The sequence below is a fragment of the Neoarius graeffei genome, chromosome 14 (genome assembly GCF_027579695.1).
Source record: "Neoarius graeffei isolate fNeoGra1 chromosome 14, fNeoGra1.pri, whole genome shotgun sequence".
Taxonomy (NCBI): Eukaryota; Metazoa; Chordata; class Actinopteri; order Siluriformes; family Ariidae; genus Neoarius; species Neoarius graeffei.
The window spans coordinates 29597356-29616054 of NC_083582.1; the positions used below are offsets into that span (position 1 = coordinate 29597356).

Here is an 18699-nt window from a genome sequence, read left to right on the forward strand (position 1 = left end):
AAGGTTCACATACTTTTACCACTCACAGATATGTAATATTGGATCATTTTCCTCAATAAATAAATGGCCAAGTATAATATTTTTGTCTCATTTGTTTAACTGGGTTCTCTTTATCTACTTTTAGGACTTGTGGGAAAATCTGATGATGTTTTAGGTCATATTTATGCAGAAATATAGAAAATTCTAAAGGGTTCACAAACTTTCAAGCACCACTGTAGATATTTAAAAAAAAAGTGTTGTTTAACAAAAATTAACATTTAACATGAAGTTTTCTGTAAGGGGTTGTTTATTTAATGGTTATAAAAGGAGTCTCCAGTGTCAGCATATTGTAACAGTCAGTAAATTTTCCACCATGGGAAAGTATACAGGACAGAGACTTTGCCCCTTCTAGTTACTTCGTAACATGTCACACTATGTTTTTTGTTTGTTTTGGGTTTTTTTTGTTTGTTTGTTTGTTTGTTTGTTTGTTTGTTTTATTAACATCAAATACAGAAAAAAGAGAGATTGGTGTGAGAGTGACTGTATGTATCTGCTTTATTTTCCTAACAGCACACCTTCTTGTATTTCATTCCTTACATAACGACTGGCTGGATGGACACCTGTGTTGCACAGCCTTAATCACGTGATGTTGGCTCGCTTAACAGTCAGCACCACAAAACACAAACCTTTCCAGGTTACCATGGTAACTAGCCACTACCTGTGGCTATATCAAAACTGCAAAGTAGCATAATAAATACTGTAATATGTCCATGTAGTATGACATCTTATGGCAACTCATAGTGATATGGTAATATTTTAAATGTAAACTGTAAAACCATGACACTCATCTTTCTGCATTTTATTCAGGATATTGTACATGTATTTGGTTAATTTGATTCCTCTGAAATTTGCTCTAAAATTCTGGCTCATTTGGAAGGAAACACAAACTGACAAGGGTGAGAATGCTGAAGGAGCCATTATTGCTCTCTCATTTCTTTTACCTCCTCCCCCATCTGGCCTAAAAGAGGAGCAGCTGTTCTCCATACGGTTGATCCAATTGCACCAGCAGACCAAGAGCTATTATACGACCATCCTGGAGGTGGTCTTCTGATATTTTTGGAAATGATTAAAAAAAAAGAGGCTATAGAAGGTGAAGGGGATTGTCATCCCTAAATGTTGAGATTGTCATCCCTAAATGTTGTAATGAATCTGTGATCTAACCAATTTAGTGATGGAGGAGAAATGGGATGAGAAAAAGGAAGGTCTGATGATTGGTGGAGATTTGTTGTGAAAGAGAGAGAAGAGACAGAAGAAAGGGGAAAATCAAGAGAGCTGGAGCAGAAGAGAAAAAAGGGAAGAACAAGAGGAGATCCCTAGAGAGCAAACCAAGCTGAGCTCACATGCCTGTGGCCTATTAAACATCAAGCCTATTGTTGTATACTACGCACACACACACACACATATTGAGTGGTCAGTGAAGAGAGGCTTGATGAATAATGCACCAAAGGGTGGGTGTGGAGTGCTTATGAGGGTGTGTGTAAGTGTGCGTGTAAGCGTGTGTGTGAGGGATCCCTCCCCCGCCTCACTATGAGGTCAGCAGGAGAACGACGGTGTTGGGGAAGAAAACGCAAAACCGGGTGAACGAACAGAGGGAGCTGCAGCAGAGAAGGAAGAAGGGAGAGAGAGAGAGAGAGAGAGAGAGCTAGAGGAAGAATATGCTGAGCAGGGAGTGAGAGCTGCAGTGATGACGGCTATGCTGAGTCCAAAGATCAAGCAGACCAGGAGAGGTACAGCATGCTTCCGTTTCTCATTTCACTCACACACACCTTTCTGCATCTCCACTTCAGCTTGCATCATTTAATCACACGGAGCTGCCCTGCTGATGATCAAATCCTGTTCTGTCCAACTCGGCTCATGTTGCTTTGATCAATCTGTGCTCTTGTCATTATGTTATTTAACACTGGATTTATGTGCTGATGACATTATTTGTGCTCTCATACCTGCATGCAGTACATTCAATCTCATATCAGCAGACTGCTTATTTAGTCCTGATTAATATGTGTTCTGTGTTATCAGATAATAGGATGTAGAGAGATCTGACATCTGCAATTAAGGCTAATATGTATGATATGGTGAATATAGCATTAAACGATGATGATTATGTACAAGCTTATTGTAATGTCAATGGGAATAAAATAAATATATGTCTTGCTCATTTTGGATCAGTTTGAACATGACGAACATCAATCCTCCATCAAATACTCTGCTACAAATGATCACATTCACATTTTTTAAAGCGGAAATAATAACGTACATCTTGTAAATTTCATAAAGAATAAGTAGGAAAGAAAAAGGAACAAGCCTTAGTTTAGAATGTACTCGCCTCAGTTTCATTATGTGGTAGTTGACCATGAATACACAGTCGAGGTTACACCTCTTAACAGCTGAGCACATCCCTCCTTTACACACACACACACACACACACACACACACACACACACACACACACACACACACACACACACGTCTGTCTTTATTACCCATCAGCAGCACAGTTTCTGGTAAACGTACTGGAAAATACAGTGCAAGCTGTGCAGGTGATCCATATATGGAATATGGATGACACTGAATTTTACATACAAAGACTAAAAAAGCATACATACAAAGTCCAACATGCATATCTGAAATAAGGTGGTTCAATTCATCACCTAAGAAATGATTATAAACACAAAATGTTCTGTATTACTGCTGATGCATGAGGCAAAGCGTTAAACCAATCACCTTTTTATGTTACTGCATGCTAGTTGTTTAAATGGAGGAAGCTAAGCTCTAACTCCAGATTTAGATATAATGATTAATATTAAAGCATTGGAACTTTCCAGAAGAAAGAACCAAACCTTCCAAACAACAGTAATTCCATAGCAACAGTATATTTAAGGAATAATTTCTAATAACACCATCTGCTACAGACAGATTAGCAAATTATGCTTGATCACATGCTTAAAGATAATGCCCTAATTATGATTACAAAGAGAAAAATGGGAGTATTTTTACTGTAATTCTGATTGTGTGCTGCTGTGTGCTAAAAGGGATTTTTTTTTTTTTTACAAACCGCATCTTAGAAACACCCACGACAGACGGGGAAGGTATGAATCATCACACCAAGAAGTCTCCAACATGAAATGCTGCGTTAGGCTTGCACGCTGACTCCCAAACTGGCTCAAAAAAAAAAAAAAAACTACATTTACCTCACACACACATTATATATATGTCAATCTGTATTGTGCAACAGTTGTAAGTTTCTTACATCTGCTTTAGAAATAGGAAAATACACACATCAGCAAAACCTGCACATAAATCAAGCCACAAATAACACATCATCTGCTTATATTCCAAGTTTTTACTCATTAAATGAATAAAACACCCTGGATGAACATTTGCACAATCTTGCCACAAGATGACTAGCATTAGTGGACAAACAGATCCATAAATTCCAGAAAAAAGTCAGTAACTTAAAAGAGCATTAGGTCATAAAAAAATGACTGAAGTAAGTTCAGTCTTCAATTTTTTAGCAGGCCAAATGGACAGGATTTATATACAGTGCAATATATACAATGCGTCAATTGGCCAAATCTATGTAGTTCAGTAAATATTATACTGAGTGCACAGACATGGCTGCATATTATAGAGATTCATAAATAAATTACATGAATTAATTCAGTCCATAATCATCGCCGCAACTGTTTGGCAATGTACTAAATCCTGAACTCAAACTGCCTAAACAGTACTTATATTCACGTACTGAAGCGAAGAGCAGGCTACACTACACACACACACACACACACACACACACACACACACACACACACACACACAATATGAAATTACAATCAGCAATGCATCTGCTTCATTGATTTTTTAGGCTGTTGTCTGGTTTCCTCAAACTGTATCTGTGCACAAGACAGAAGAAACATGACTTACGAGAAATATCAACACATAATATGTTAAAAGGCGTTTAATTCCCAGACAATTTATTTTTAAATATTCTCAGTAAATGCTTAAATGATACTTGTGCAATGTCCAGGTTTCTATCAAAGCCATTGCTTTCTGAGTCACATGAATTAGAGTTATGGAGCAAGTTAAAAAAAAAAAAGATTTTCTTTTAGAAAGCCACACATGCATTGATCGACTGTCTAAAGCCCAGAGGCAACAAGCACACTGTGTGCAAGATTGATTTCCATAAATTATACATGATGAGTCTGTTCTCAGAGCCCCTGTGGTTCAGGTGAGTGCAGCCTTTCAATGTTCATAACTGCAACAATTCAGTTCTCATTTTCTCCATTAACTATCATATATAGATATGTCTCCTTTAATTGATCATTCTATGGTCATTTCTTAAATATCTATATAACAAATAGAGTGATGATGATATATCAGTATGACAGGACATCATAGTAAGAAAATATGAAATAGATTTAGAACTGTTAAAACCTTAACATTATGCGACACTGATTTTATATACAGGTGCATCTAAAAAAATTAGAATATCATAAAGTTTTTTAGTCCATTTTTCTAATTTTATTTAAAAAGGTAAACTTTCAGATATTCTATATTCCTTACACATAAAGCAAAATATTTCAAGCCTTTTTTAATTTTTATTTTGATGATAATGGCTTATAGCTCATGAAAATCAGAACTTTAGTATCGCAAATTATTAGAATATTTCCTAAGGTCAATCAAAAAAGGATTTACAATACAGAAATGTCCACCTTCTGAAAAGTATGTTCATTTATACACTCAATACTTGGTTGGAGCTCCTTTACCATGAATTACTGCATCAATGTGGCATGGCATGGAGGCGATCAGCCTGTGGCACTGTTGTGTTATTGAAGCCCAGGTTGCTTTGATAGTGGCCTTCAGCTCGTCTGAGTCTTTGGGTTGGGTGTTTCTCATCTTCCTCTTGACAATACCCCATAGATTCTCTATGGGGTTCAGGTCAGGCAAGCTGGCTGGCCAATCAAGCACAGTATTATCATGGTCAGCAAACCATTTGGTAGTAGTTTTGGCACTGTGGGCAGGTGCTAAGTCCTGCTGGAAAAGAAAATCAGCATCTCCATAAAGCTTGTCAATAGATGGAAGCATGAAGTGCTCTAAAATTTTCTGGTAGACAGTTGCATTGACTTTGGACTTGATAAAATGCAATGGACCAACACCAGCAGATGACACACCTCAAATCATCACAGACTGCAGAAACTTCACACTGCACTTCAAACACCTTGGATTCTGTGTCTCGCCATGCTTCCTCCAGACTCTATGACCTTGATTTCCAAATGAAATGCAAAATTTACTTTCATTTGAAAAGATAACTTTGGACCACTGAGCAATAGTCCAGTTCTTTCTCTCCTTAGCCCAGGTAAGACACGTCTGACATTGTCTCTGGTTCAGGAGTGGCTTGATATTAGGAATGTGACAGTTGTAGCCCCTTTCCTGAAGACATCTGTGTGGTGGTGGCTCTTGATGCACTGAAACCAGCCTCAGTCCACTCCTTGTGAAGCTCTCCCAAGTTCTTGAATCAACTTTTCTTGACAATCTTCTAAAGGCTGCGGTCATCCCTGTTGCTTGTGCACCTTTTCCAGCCAGTCTTTTCAGCAATGACCTTCTGTGGGTTACCCTCATTGTGGAGGGTGTCAATGATTGTCTTCTGGACAACTGTCAAGTCAGCAGCCTTCCCCATGATTGTGGTTGCATGTACTGAACTGGACCAAGAGATACATAGTATTTATACTGTTTGAATAGTAATTTATTCAAACTCGAAATTAAATATTCTAATAGTTTGAGATGTGGTTTTTTTGCACTATTTAATTAAATTAAAATAGAAAAATACTTGAAACATTTTAGTTTATGTGTAATGAGTCTAGAATATATTAAATTTTCACTTTCTTAAATAACTAATGGAAAGTATTGTAATTTCCACAATATTATATTATTTTTGAGATGCACACACACACAAATATATATATATATATATATATATATATCATCTCATCTCATTATCTCTAGCCGCTTTATCCTTCTACAGGGTCACAGGCAAGCTGGAGCCTATCCCAGCTGACTATGGACGAAAGGCGGGGTACACCCTGGACAAGTCGTCAGGTCATCACAGGGCTGACACATAGACACAGACAACCATTCACACTCACATTCACACCTACGGTCAATTTAGAGTCACCAGTTAACCTAACCTGCATGTCTTTGGACTGTGGGGGAAACCGGAGCACCCAGAGGAAACCCACGTGGACACGGGGAGAACATGCAAACTCCACACAGAAAGGCCCTCGCCGGCCACGGGGCTCGAACCCAGGACCTTCTTGCTGTGAGGCGACAGCGCTACCCACTACACCACCGTGCCACCCATATATATATATATATATATATATATATATATATATATATGGCTTTCCCCAGAAAAAAAAAATATCAGAGCATTGCTACTCCTACTGATGCCCAGCCCGTAAGATAGATAGATAGATAGATAGATAGATAGATAGATAGATAGATAGATAGATAGATAGATAGATAGATAGATAAAGTCTGAAGATGGTAGGCCTAGAGATGCAGATTAACTTTGTCCATCATTCAATATTAGTCAATCATATTATAATAATAACTATAATAAGTCAGAGATATTCAGTTTCAATTTCAAGATCATCTACTGCCAGTACTGGCCAGCTGCTTCACCTGGGACACAATTATTTCTTTTGCATATCAGTACCACACTCCACAGCAACTATCACTGAGCATAGTATGCAATGGGAGACTGTACCCTGTGTTGTCGTATGCTAATGCCATAGACGTAGTGTGCTATTTTTATCGCCCACATGCCTCTGAACTAACAGTAGCAGTAAACATGTGCCATTTTGCCACCTAATCCTGAATGGCTCTAGCATGAAACTGGTCCATACACATGTGACAATGTCTTGGCTACTGAAAATGGCCCTGATACTAAGAGTGTCTAGTGTACTTACTTGAAATGCTCAGTGATTTTGGGCAGCTTCATAGTATGCCTCTTCATTTTCCAATTTCAGAATGTCAGGAACAGAATCAAGGTCAAATCACACAACAGCGCCATCTAGAATGTGGTTTTATGTATCGTTGCAAATGGCGGTCAGTGTGCGCAGCGAAACCCTTTATTTTCACTTCTGGGTTGAATACCAGGATAGTCTAGACCTATATATCATAATATCTTCCTATTTCTATAGTTATTGCTCATTTTCAGAGGGAAATAGGAGATATTTAGGTGCAGAAAGTACTCTGCATTGTTCAATTTATAGTATTGATTTTTTTTTTTGGTGTGCAAGTGACATATATTTGTGCTGAAATTAAATGAAGGAAGCAGGTATAGTACAGTGCATGGAAATAGCAACATAACTGGACAATATACAGCACCATTGGACCTGCACTATAACCTCAATGATACCCTTAAGGCATTATTAAGATTGAAAAGAGCATCAATGACAGAAAATACAGCACAGAAGCTATAAGACATTGATCGAAGGGTTACTAGCACACATTCTAGACACAATTTTCCTCACATCTGTGTTGTCAACTTGGCTCACAGTTGTATATTTAAAGAAGCATGCAAGAGGTAATACACGTTTCCTCGTATATTAGAAAATATATTGGTTGAGATCAGGTTAAAGGGAGGTGTAAGCAATTATAGCTTTCCTTATGATTTCATTGATATGAAATCTAACTAAGTCTTGTTACATTTCCGGTGAAGTGTGAGATTGGGTTGCTGTGTGGTAGCCAATTTTTTTTTTCTAAAATCATTTTACTGTACAACAATTTAGTGCCAGGTCTGACTTGTGACCAGTAAGCTATTTGAATTGAATCTAAATGTCAGGATGCAGGCACTTACAGATGTATGTGCAGGGGAAAGTGGGAACGCAGACTGGCAAACAAATCCAAAACGCTAGGCAAAATCGAACTCAAGGGACAGGCAGGGGTCGATCAATTGGCAGACAGAGTAATAAGGGCTATAAAGAGTAATGAGAATGAGACAATAACAAGGGTCAAGAACATGATAAGGCAGGCGGAATAACAAGGCTTGGTATGACAGGTAAGACACTGAATGATACTTCGCATCGAGTGAGTGTGGGAGAGGTGTTTATATAGCATGGGCTGATTAACCAGGAAATGAGTGATAGGTGTGATTAATAGACAGGCAATAGATGGCACTGTGGTTCTTGGGTGTTGTAGTTCAGATCAGCCATGTTTGTAGTCTGACTGGAAGTGGCGCTCTCTATCACATTACTGACACATCGAGGAGCTCCCTCCATTCTTCCTAGGACGCCCCCTCCTTCTGGGTGCAGGCTTGTCGGGGTGTTTTTTGTGAAATTCTTGAGTAAGGAGAGGGTCTAGGATGTCCTTAGCTCCTACCCAGCTTCATTCCTCTGGTCCATAGCCCTCCCAATCTATCAGGTACTCTAGCTGACCTTTTCTAAGTCTAGAGTCTAGGATCTGATTTACCTGGTAGATGGGTTCTCCTATTGGGCCAGGAGATGGGTGGTCAGGGGTGGGCATGTTCTCAGACAGGGGACCCTGGATGGAGGGGTTGAGGCAGGAGACATGGAAGGTGGGTGACAGATGACTGTGAGGTGGGAGCTCAAGTCTATAGGAAACCTCGTTGATGTACTGGAGCATCTTGTATGGTCTGATGTAGCGTGCCTGTAATTTTCGGCATGTGTTGGGTTCCCTATGGTCCCTGGTGGACACCCATACCCGATCACCAGGAGAGTACTCAGGGTTGTTGCTCCGGTGCTTATCAGCATATTCCTTGCATTTGGCATTCCTTGCATTTGGCATTAACTGACATGATGCATTGGTGAACTTCCTCCCAAATCAACTGGCTATGGGTGAACCACTCCTCCACAGCCTGTACCCATGCTGGAGAGTCATCCCAAGGAAACAGGGGAGGTTGGTAGCCGAGCATACACTGGAAGGGTGTAAGTTGTGTGGCTGAGTGCTTGAGAGAGTTTTGAGTGTATTCGGTCCATGGGATGAATCGGGCCCAGTCCCCTTGGTTTCGCATCCAGAAGATTCTGAGGAAACATCCTATTTCTTGGTTGGCTCTCTCTACCTGGCCATTAGACTGGGGATGATATCTCAAAGTGAGGCTCACTGAGACCCTTAGTCGCTCCATGAAGCTGGCCCACAGATGAGAGATAAATTGAGGGCCACAGTCCCTGACTGTTTTCTGGGATGCCGAAGTGTTGGAACATGTGCTGGAACAATAATTTGGCGGTCTGAAATGCTGTGGGTAGGCTGGATAATGGGATGAGTCTCCGCACCTTGGAGAAGTGGTCAATGATGACCAAAACTGTGGAGTTGCCTTGGGATAGTGGCAGGTCAGTGATGAAGTCAATTGCCAGGTGGGACCATGGTCTCTGAGGCACAGGAAGAGGGCATAGTTTGCCAGCTGGAGGAGTTTGAGGTACCTTGGCTTGAGCGCACTCAGTGCATGAAGAGATGAAACAAATTCTCAGTTAGCATGTTCTCCCACCAGTATTTGTTTTGCAGCAGTTGGTGGGTGCAATGGCTGCTGGGATGACCAGGAGAAGTGTGTGCCCACGTGATGACTCTGCTCCTGAGATTATTAGGGATGTACAGGTGACCCGGTGGGCAGTTGACTGGAGGATTCTGTGGTTGTGAGTCCCTTATCTCCTTGTTGAGGTCTCAAGTGATCACCTGCACAAAGCATTCAGGTGTCAGGATGGGATAAGGCTTGGCATGGATTCAGTCTCTTTGCCTTCTAGAGATACTCAAGGTTTTTATGATCAGTGAAAATGATAAAGGGGTGTGTGGTCCACTCCAACCAGTGCCTCCATTCCTCTAAGCTGAGCTTGATGGCCAGTAGCTCTCGGTTACCAACGTCATAGTTTCTTTCTGCTGGAGTGAGCTTTTTGGAGAAGAATGCTACTGGATGGAGCTTGGGCCTTTTGCCAAAGCACTGGGAGAGAACCCCTCCTAAACCAATCTCGGAGGCATCCACTTTGACCGTGAAAGCTCAGGTCGGGTCTGGATGCTAAAGGATAGAGGCTGTGGTGAAAGCTGTTTTGAGCCTGTCAAAGGACTCTTCGGCTGTGGGGTTCCAGTGGAAGCGTTTGGGTCCCTTCTTCAGGAGGGAGGTCAGGGGCACCGCGAGGGTGCTGAACCCTCTAATGAAATAACAATAAAAGTTTGTGAAACCTAGGAAATGTTGGAGCTCCTTCACCGAGGTGGGTATGGGCCAGGATGTGACTGCAGTTACCTTGGAGGGGTCCATGCTGACCCCCTCAACACTGATGCACCCCAGGAAGGAGATTTACACATGTGAAATTCACACTTCTCAGCCTTGACATAAAGATGGTTCTTAGACAGGCACTTGAGTACTGATTGAACATGGTTACAATGACTATCTTCATCAGGGGAGTAGATCAGGATGTCATTGATGTAAGCTATGACATACCTCCCCAACATGTCTCACAGCACATTGTTAATGAGGCACTGGAACATGCCTGGCACCGAAGAGAGGCCATAAGGCATGACCCGGTACTCAAAATGGCCAGTGCTAGTACTGAAGGTGGTCTTCCACTCATTGCCCTCGGGGATGCAGACCAGGTTGTAGGCACTACATAGGTCAAGCTTGGAGAAGATTGTGGCACTGTGCAGCTGTTCCAATGCAAAGGGCACAAGTGGAAGTGGATATAGGTATTTCACTGATATCTGATTGAGTCCTCAAAAGTCTATACACGGACGAAGTCCACCCCCTCTCTTCTCCACAAAGAAGAATCCCGCTGAAGCTGGTGAAGTGGATGGGCGTATATACCCCTGCTTGAGGGCCTCCTGTATGTACTCTTCCATAGCAGCTTGTTCATTCTGGGACAGAGGGTAAATACAGCTGTGTGGGGAAGAAGTACCAGGCAGGAGGTTGATAGCACAATCGTATTGACAATGTGCAATGTGGGGGTAGGCCGCATGCTTTGCCCTTTCTGAAGACCTCCACTAGGTCCAGGTAGCATGCGGGGATCCCTTCCAAGGAGTCAGGGTGAGGACTCTCTACAGAGGTGGAGGAAGGATTCAACTGAGGATGTTGGAGGCAGTTCTGGAAACATGTCGGGGACCACTGGAGAATCTCCTTGTTCTGCTAGGATATGAGTGGGTCATGGAGCTATAACCACGGATAGCCCAGGATGATGATGTGATGCTTGGTAGCTGTGATGAGGAGTGCGATTTGTTCAGAGTGACGAGTTCCCACCTGAAAATGCACAGGAGCAGTCCAGGAGGTGATGAGGTCTTCCCTTATGGGGCCTCCATTGATGGGCTGGATGCTGATTGGGCTCTGCAGCGAGTTTGTGGGCAAATTGAACCTCTGGACGACTGAGCTGATGATGAAGTTTCCCTCTGCCCCAAGTCGATAAACGCAGACAGCATGTGGGTAGAGGAAGACAGTTTCAGTAATACTGGAATCTTGAAATATCGAGCTCCTAGTGATCTCATGGGACTCACTGAATCAGCTTTGGTCTCCTCAGAGCTGGTGTGTGGTGGGCGGACTGGACACTGGATGATAGGGTGACTGGAGCTCCCGCAATAGAAGCACAAGCCCTCCTTCTTTCTCCAATCTTGTTCAGAGTGTTTCAAGCGAGAACAAGAAACTTTCATGGAAGAAGGAGAATCAGAGGTCATGGCAGGCTTGGCTTCCTCCTGAAGGGATGGGCGGCTGGATAGCAGATGATCTAGCCAAATGGCAAGATCAATGAGAATGTCCAGAGAGGAGTCAAGTCCTTGGTGAAACACCGCCTTTAACACTGGCTCATTCCATCCGCTGGTGGCTGCAAGAGTCCGGAAATCTAGGGCATAATCAACGCCTCTCCTTGAAACTTGATTGATGGTGAGTAGGCTCTCGCTGACTTCAAGTCCCTCTGGTTCGTGATCGAACACACACTTGAATAACTCCAGAAAGCTGTCATAGGATGTGGTGTGTTTGCCTCTGCTCCTCCACACTGTGCTGGCCCATTGTAGCACTTTGCCGGTTAAAAGCGAAAGAAATCCGGCAATTTTGCATTCATCCGAGATGTGTGGGAGTGAGGAGAAGTACATGGAGCACTGAAGCAGAAACCCCTTACAGCTGAGTGCATCCCCAGTGTACTTCTCAGGGTGTGGAAGTGGGAGCGTGGGACTCAGAGGTGCTTCGGGGTGCATTAGGAGGGCCTGCGGCATCATAGCAGCAAGCTGAGCCATCTTGGTGTTGAGATCAGTGAGCATCTGCTGATGTTCTCTTAAGAGGCACCCTTGAGCGATCAAAGCAGCCTGCCGTGCCTCCTCTGTTGCATCCATATGCGGCGAAGTATCTTGTCAGGATTCAGGCACTTACGGATGTATGTGCAGGGGAGAGCGGGGAACACAGACTGGCAAACAAATCCAAAATGCTAGATGAAATTAACATCGAGGGACAAGCAGGGTGTAAGAGACCCTACGTGTGGGTGGAGCACAGAGGACGGCAGGACAGAGATCAGGTTTTATAAATTGGCTTTATTGCCACACTTTTCAGTCTAACAATAACTCGCACAGACACACACAACCGGCGTCTGGTTCCGGGTTGAGCTCCTTCTGCTCTTGCTCTCCCTCCTGATATAGGGCGCAGTCACTGGGAAGACACACAAACACAGGTTAATTGCTCTCAGGTGACGTGATTCTGCCACTTACCTTCCCTGACTCCGCCCTCCTGTCACAGACCGGCGCTTGACCACGCCCCCGCTGCCACACAGGGGTTGATCGATCAGTAGACAGAGTAATAAGGGCTAGACTAATAAGAAATGAGAACGAGACAATAACGATGGTCGAGAACACGATAAGGCAGGCAGAATAACAAGGCTTGGTATGACAGATAAGACATGGAACGAAACTGTGCATCGAGTGAGTGTGGGAGAGGTGTTTATATAGCATGGGCTGATTAACCAGGAAATGAGTGACAGGTGTAATTAATAGACAGGCGCTGTGGTTCTTGGGTGCTGTAGTTCAGATCGGCCATTTTGTAGTCTGACTAGAAGTGGCACTCTCTATTGCGTTATTGACACTAAATTTTTAACTTGTTCACGTAAGAATCATGATTTTTGCCACAGTAGCTTCAAAATGTGATGAAATTAACCTGTAAGTTCTGTTCACTATTTATCAGTAGATGCACTGTTTGCTAGGTTCCATCTGTTATGATTTTCAAAGCAATGCAGTTTTAATCTTTTTCAAAATACCCAACATTTTGGGTATCTTAATTACTAGCAATGTAAATCTTATTAAAGGAAGTAAGGAAAACAAATACCCTTTACCTCCTAAAGGCATATGCATAGATGGGAGTGTAAATAAATGAGACAGTGACAAACAAAAATTACCTATATGCATACAGTCAGTCATTTTTAATACTTTTATTGAGCTGAAGATAATTAATGTCATTTAAAAAGGAGTTGTACTTTTGTCACAAGGTGATGTGTAATGGTAAAAATACTCATGTTACAAATGACCTTCTTTCAGTAGAAAATATAATCTTCACCTGTACAAAGCTGAGGCTAAATCATCAGATTAGCGGATGTCTGCTGTCTTTACCTACAGCCAGGTCAAAGAGCATGGTGATGGGTGAGGTGATCCATGGTTCGGGTGGTTCTACATCTCCAGGCCTCCATGAGGGAGTACTGAAAGCAGGCTGGCTCAAGAAACAGAGAAGCATCATGAAGAACTGGCAGCTGCGTTGGTTTGTGCTGCGCTCTGATTATCTCTATTTCTACAAGGATGAGGAAGAAACAAAGCCTCAGGTATATGACTAATAAATACATTTAGGCAGTGCAGTGGAGGGTTAAAGGCTGCTAAATGCTTACTTTAGGTCAGGATGTAAGATAGTTTGTTACACATTTATTACTCAACAATTTCCATGGGTCCCCACTTAAACTTGGGTCTGGCACATCTTCCTTAGTTGCTTGACAAAAATATAGCCACTTTTTCTGTGATTCACACATGGTAGAAAGTAATGCATGCCGGACCAAGAGCAGAACCATCCAAAGCCAAAAAAGTAATAATGACAGGGATGCCATGGGTAAATGTACAAATATGCATACTAACTGCCAGGTTAGTATGAACATTCACTATCCTTCTATACAATCAAACAATCAATATTTATCAACATTGTTAAGTTTAAAATTATGACCAAATATATATTTTTTTTTTTTTTAAAAAAAGGGCTGTAGGTTGAAATATATAGCTCATCTGTCCATCGCCTATATCACTTATCTGTCAAGGTTGTTGGGAGGCTGACTTTGGGGAGAAGGTCAGACAGTCTATCATGTAACAAACACAGAGGCAAATAATCATTCGCACCTATCAGCAATTTAGTGTAGCTGGTTGACCAAATCTGCATGTCTTTGGACATGTGGGAGGAAACCCCCTCAGGCACAGGGAGACCCCAGAACCATCTTGCTGTGAAGTGACAGTGCTAACCACTGCACCACCCTGCCACCCATATAGCTCCTGATGTGCTGTAATTATGGACCTAGACTCCACAGTGTTTCATGAATGTTGTATTATGCAATATTCCCATCTAGAAACCTTAAACATGCTACTCTCTAAGTGTATACACTCCAAATATAAAAATAAGCCTAAGTGACCATGTCAGGTGCTAATGTCATATGGTATAAAATGGAGTTTACGGTCCATGTAAGCTACATAACTAGGTTATTGGTGAACTACTGAAATGGGTGTTGTGGTAATTAACTGAATTGCCTGTAAGCTCACTCACTACAAAAGTAGCAAATTGTTGTTGATTAACAGCAGTCTGATTAAGGCCTTGCCCAAGTTGACCATGATAACAAAGGCTTTAAAAATAATTTTGGCATGTAGTGACTGGAAGTTTGCTGTTAACATTAGTGTTTTACATCTCTTATTCTGCCCATTCTATGGCAGGGACTCCCAGACTTGTTTGGGAAAAGACCCTAATGGACCTTATGAACTTTTGTTACCCCAAGCCCTGACCATGCTGCATTTTTTTAAATTCCAGATTTATAGGCCTACTGTAGCATGTGAACATTTTAGTATGTCAGTAACATACATGCAGTATATGTAAAATAAGTGACTAAAGACCAAAGGAATATTCCATGATTTACCAGTCTAGGGGGAAGTGCTGTGGTGGTGTGGTACAGCCTGACAAAAAGCAGTTGAGCCTGGTTTGTACTTTATGCATAAAATGCAGCATAAAATGAGAAAACTAGTGTCTAGCAAATGGAAGGTTAGCTAGCTACCTAACTTGAAATATGTGGAGGAATTCTGTTAACAAATGTGCAGCAGGGCTTTCTGTAGATATAACATATGGCAGAGGAGATAAAAGACCGAGCAAATCATTAAGATATTAGGTATTCTTAACTTTGCACTTGCAAATTCTACCCAAAATCTCTTTTAAGAAATTTGATAAAGAATAATATCTTCTTAAAATGGAATCTCACCTCAACCTTCAATGGCATCTCACCCTGCTGTACTAGTGTGGATGCCACATACTGTGTGTCCACATGTCCCTCAATGTCCAAACTGTCTGACTTTTCTGAAAGAGCACACAGGAACCGATACAGAAATCGGTCTATATTACATGTCCAATGAGCCACAGCAGCCAAGAGAGCTATGGGTGAGTCATCATGATCTCTGTCATCTCTAGTTTCTGCTACTACATATCTAAAGTCTAAAGAAGCCTTATTCTGTTCCCTTGCTTCCCCTTTGAAATGTGAACCATACCTCATCAAGTCTCATACCCACCAAGAAGAAATTGCTATCTTTGTTTCTGAGAAGGACTAAGTGTCCTGCTCTGGGTGTTAAACACTGGCTGGGAGGCATATGAATCTATCTAGTGCTAGATTGTCAAAGCCCAACATCCTGACTTACTTACTGGATTTATTTATCTCTGTAGATATTATAGCAAGTGGCTTCTTGAGGACCATGGTCTGCCTGATGAAATGACTTGTGTGTTTGGGGACGAGTAGATCAGGCTGCTGTAGTACCCTTATAATGACAAGGTAAACTGGAACTAGCTGCAGCCTGAATCTCTTGAATGGCAGTATTCAATAGCTCCTGTCATCAACAGTATCATGCTTCTTGGCATATAGTCTGGGACATCCAAAGGAAGGATCATAGCCCCACAGAATTGCTAGTTGAAGAGCTCTGTGGTGTCATAAGATAACTCTAGGTAGAAGTGCTTTGGAGAATGTTCTTGTATACATCTATTTAGCTCAATAGGAGTTCTCAGCATTTGCCTCAGAATACAACACTATTCCTTTGAAAACCTTGTAGCAGTAATATTTTTAGTACAGGCAGGAAAAGACAGGGGTGAATTCTGTCTCCAGTGCACTGTTTAATTTGTAAGGTTTCTTTCCAAACCTCCCAGTTACTTTCAGGGTGGATTTGGTTGGGTATGGCTACTTTTTTTTAAAATTGTTGCTAGTAAGGGCGGCACAATGGTGTAGTGGTTAGCGCTGTTGCCTCACAGCAAGAAGGCCCAGGTTTGAGCCCCGTGGCCGGCACAGGCCTTTCTGTGTGGAGTTTGCATGTTCTCCCCGTGTCCGCGTGGGTTTCCTCTGGGTGCTCCGGTTTCCCCCACAGTCCAAAGACATGCAGGTTAGGTTAACTGGTGACTCTAAATTGACCATGAATGTGAATGGTTGTCTGTGTCTATGTGTCAGCCCTGTGATGACCTGGCGACTTGTCCAGGGTGTACCCCGCCTTTCACCTGTAGTCAGCTGGGATAGGCTCCAGCTTGCCTGTGACCCTGTAGAACATGATAAAGCGGCTAGAGATACTGAGATGAGATGAGATGATGCTAGTAGCATTGTCCTTCAGAATTATGGCCAAAAATTCACAAATGTGGCCAAGGTCTAATCTTTGTAATGCACAAGCACAACAATGACTTTTGGCATGATCCCCTTCTCAGCCACACATCTATTCAAGTGTGTCTGACAGAGTATTTAGGCAGATTTCTTGTTTAACTTATGGGTTCTTGACCTGTTCTGGTATTCTGTGGGGTTTCTTTAAGTTAGTTATCTGATTGCTGGAGTCTACACAGGTAGCACTGCTTAATGGTCTGTAATCAAACTTTGAGCTGATCATTATACACTGAACTAAGCCATTTTGCAGAAGGTTTAATGTCCTTTGTTTTTGGCTTTCTTTTTCTTCCAAATACTCTCCTGAGATGATGGGGTAATTTGGTAAAATTGCTTAGCCACCATGTGACCAACATTTATTCATTCCTTCATCTTTAGTAGGCACTTTTGTCCTTGTCAGGATCACAGTAGATCTGGACACCCTGACAGTCCATCACAGAGCATGTGACTAGCATTTTAACTCAATTTCTCCATTATGTCTCAAAGTTGGTAATAAATATTACAGCCCCTGGAATGTTGCAGTATTCACATAGGGGCTTCAACCCCCCTCTCTCATTATCTCTAGCCGCTTTATCCTTCTACAGGGTCGCAGGCAAGCTGGAGCCTATCCCAGCTGACTACGGGCGAAAGGCGGGGTACACCCTGGACAAGTCGCCAGGTCATCACAGGGCTGACAAATAGACACAGACAACCATTCACACTCACATTCACACCTACGGTCAATTTAGAGTCACCAGTTAACCTAACCTGCATGTCTTTGGACTGTGGGGGAAACCGGAGCACCCGGAGGAAACCCACGCGGACACGGGGAGAACATGCAAACTCCACACAGAAAGGCCCTCGCCGGCCCTGGGGCTCGAACCCAGGACCTTCTTGCTGTGAGGCGACAGCGCTAACCACTACACCACCGTGCCGCCCCAGGGGGCTTCAACCCATTTATTATTTTTCCCAAAGTGAGCTGATTGCTGGTGGCATGGTGGTGCAGTGATTAACACAGCAAAAAAGTTCTGGGTTTGAAATTCGTGGCTGACTGGGGCCTTTCTGTCTGGAGTTTGCATGTTCTCCCCGTGCCTGCATGGGTTTCCTCTGGGTGCTCCAGTTTCCTCCTACAGTCCAAAGACATGAGGATAAGGTCAACTAGCTACCCTAAATTGCCCATAGGTGTGAGTGTGAATGGTTATTTGTTGCTGTGTTAACCCTGCAATAGACTTCCGAGCTGCCCAGGGTATACCTTGCCTCTGATCCTGAAGTCAGCTGCGATTGGCTCCAGCTGCCCCCCAACCCTGATGGATAAGCAATATAGATTATGGATGGATGGATGGATGGATGGATGGATGGATGGATGGATGGATGGATGGATGGATATATTTGATTACACTCACCAAATCTCTCAGTGTAATTTGGAAAGGCATTGACTTCAGCATGAGCCTGTCTAAGTTTAAATGGTTCACAAATATCTCATTTTTAATGAGTCCACATCTGGAAGTATGGTTTAAAGGTTATACTGTCAGTGAGATCTGGCATACTGAACTTTGGGATGCTAGGTTTGGAGCTTGTGAATACTCAGTCTGACTCTAGTGGTTATTAAAGAGGTACAGTGCTATAAATGGAGAACTATCTCCATGAGAGGGGATAAACTTGGTTGAACATGTGCCATAAAGTTCTACCTGAAGTTGGAACTTGGTATCCAGCAGGCTGAGTAAATGTCCTGGAGCAATGAGAAGTGCCTGACAGATTTTGATAACTGATTTGGGGTTGGTTTTGTTGAATGGGTCAGAGT

At 42.4% G+C, this 18699-nt stretch overlaps 1 protein-coding gene across 1 annotated transcript in view; it reads left to right on the forward strand.

Annotated features, from left to right (window-relative positions):
* The first annotated feature begins 1726 nt into the window (after nt 1-1726).
* si:dkey-191m6.4 (rho GTPase-activating protein 22) overlaps nt 1727-18699 on the forward strand; it is an 80507-nt gene continuing 63534 nt past the window's right edge. The window contains exons 1-2 of the mRNA XM_060939498.1: nt 1727-1766; nt 13621-13820. Of these exons, the coding sequence (XP_060795481.1) occupies nt 1733-1766; nt 13621-13820 (234 nt within the window). The 5' untranslated portion in view covers nt 1727-1732. The remainder of the gene's footprint in view (nt 1767-13620; nt 13821-18699) is intronic.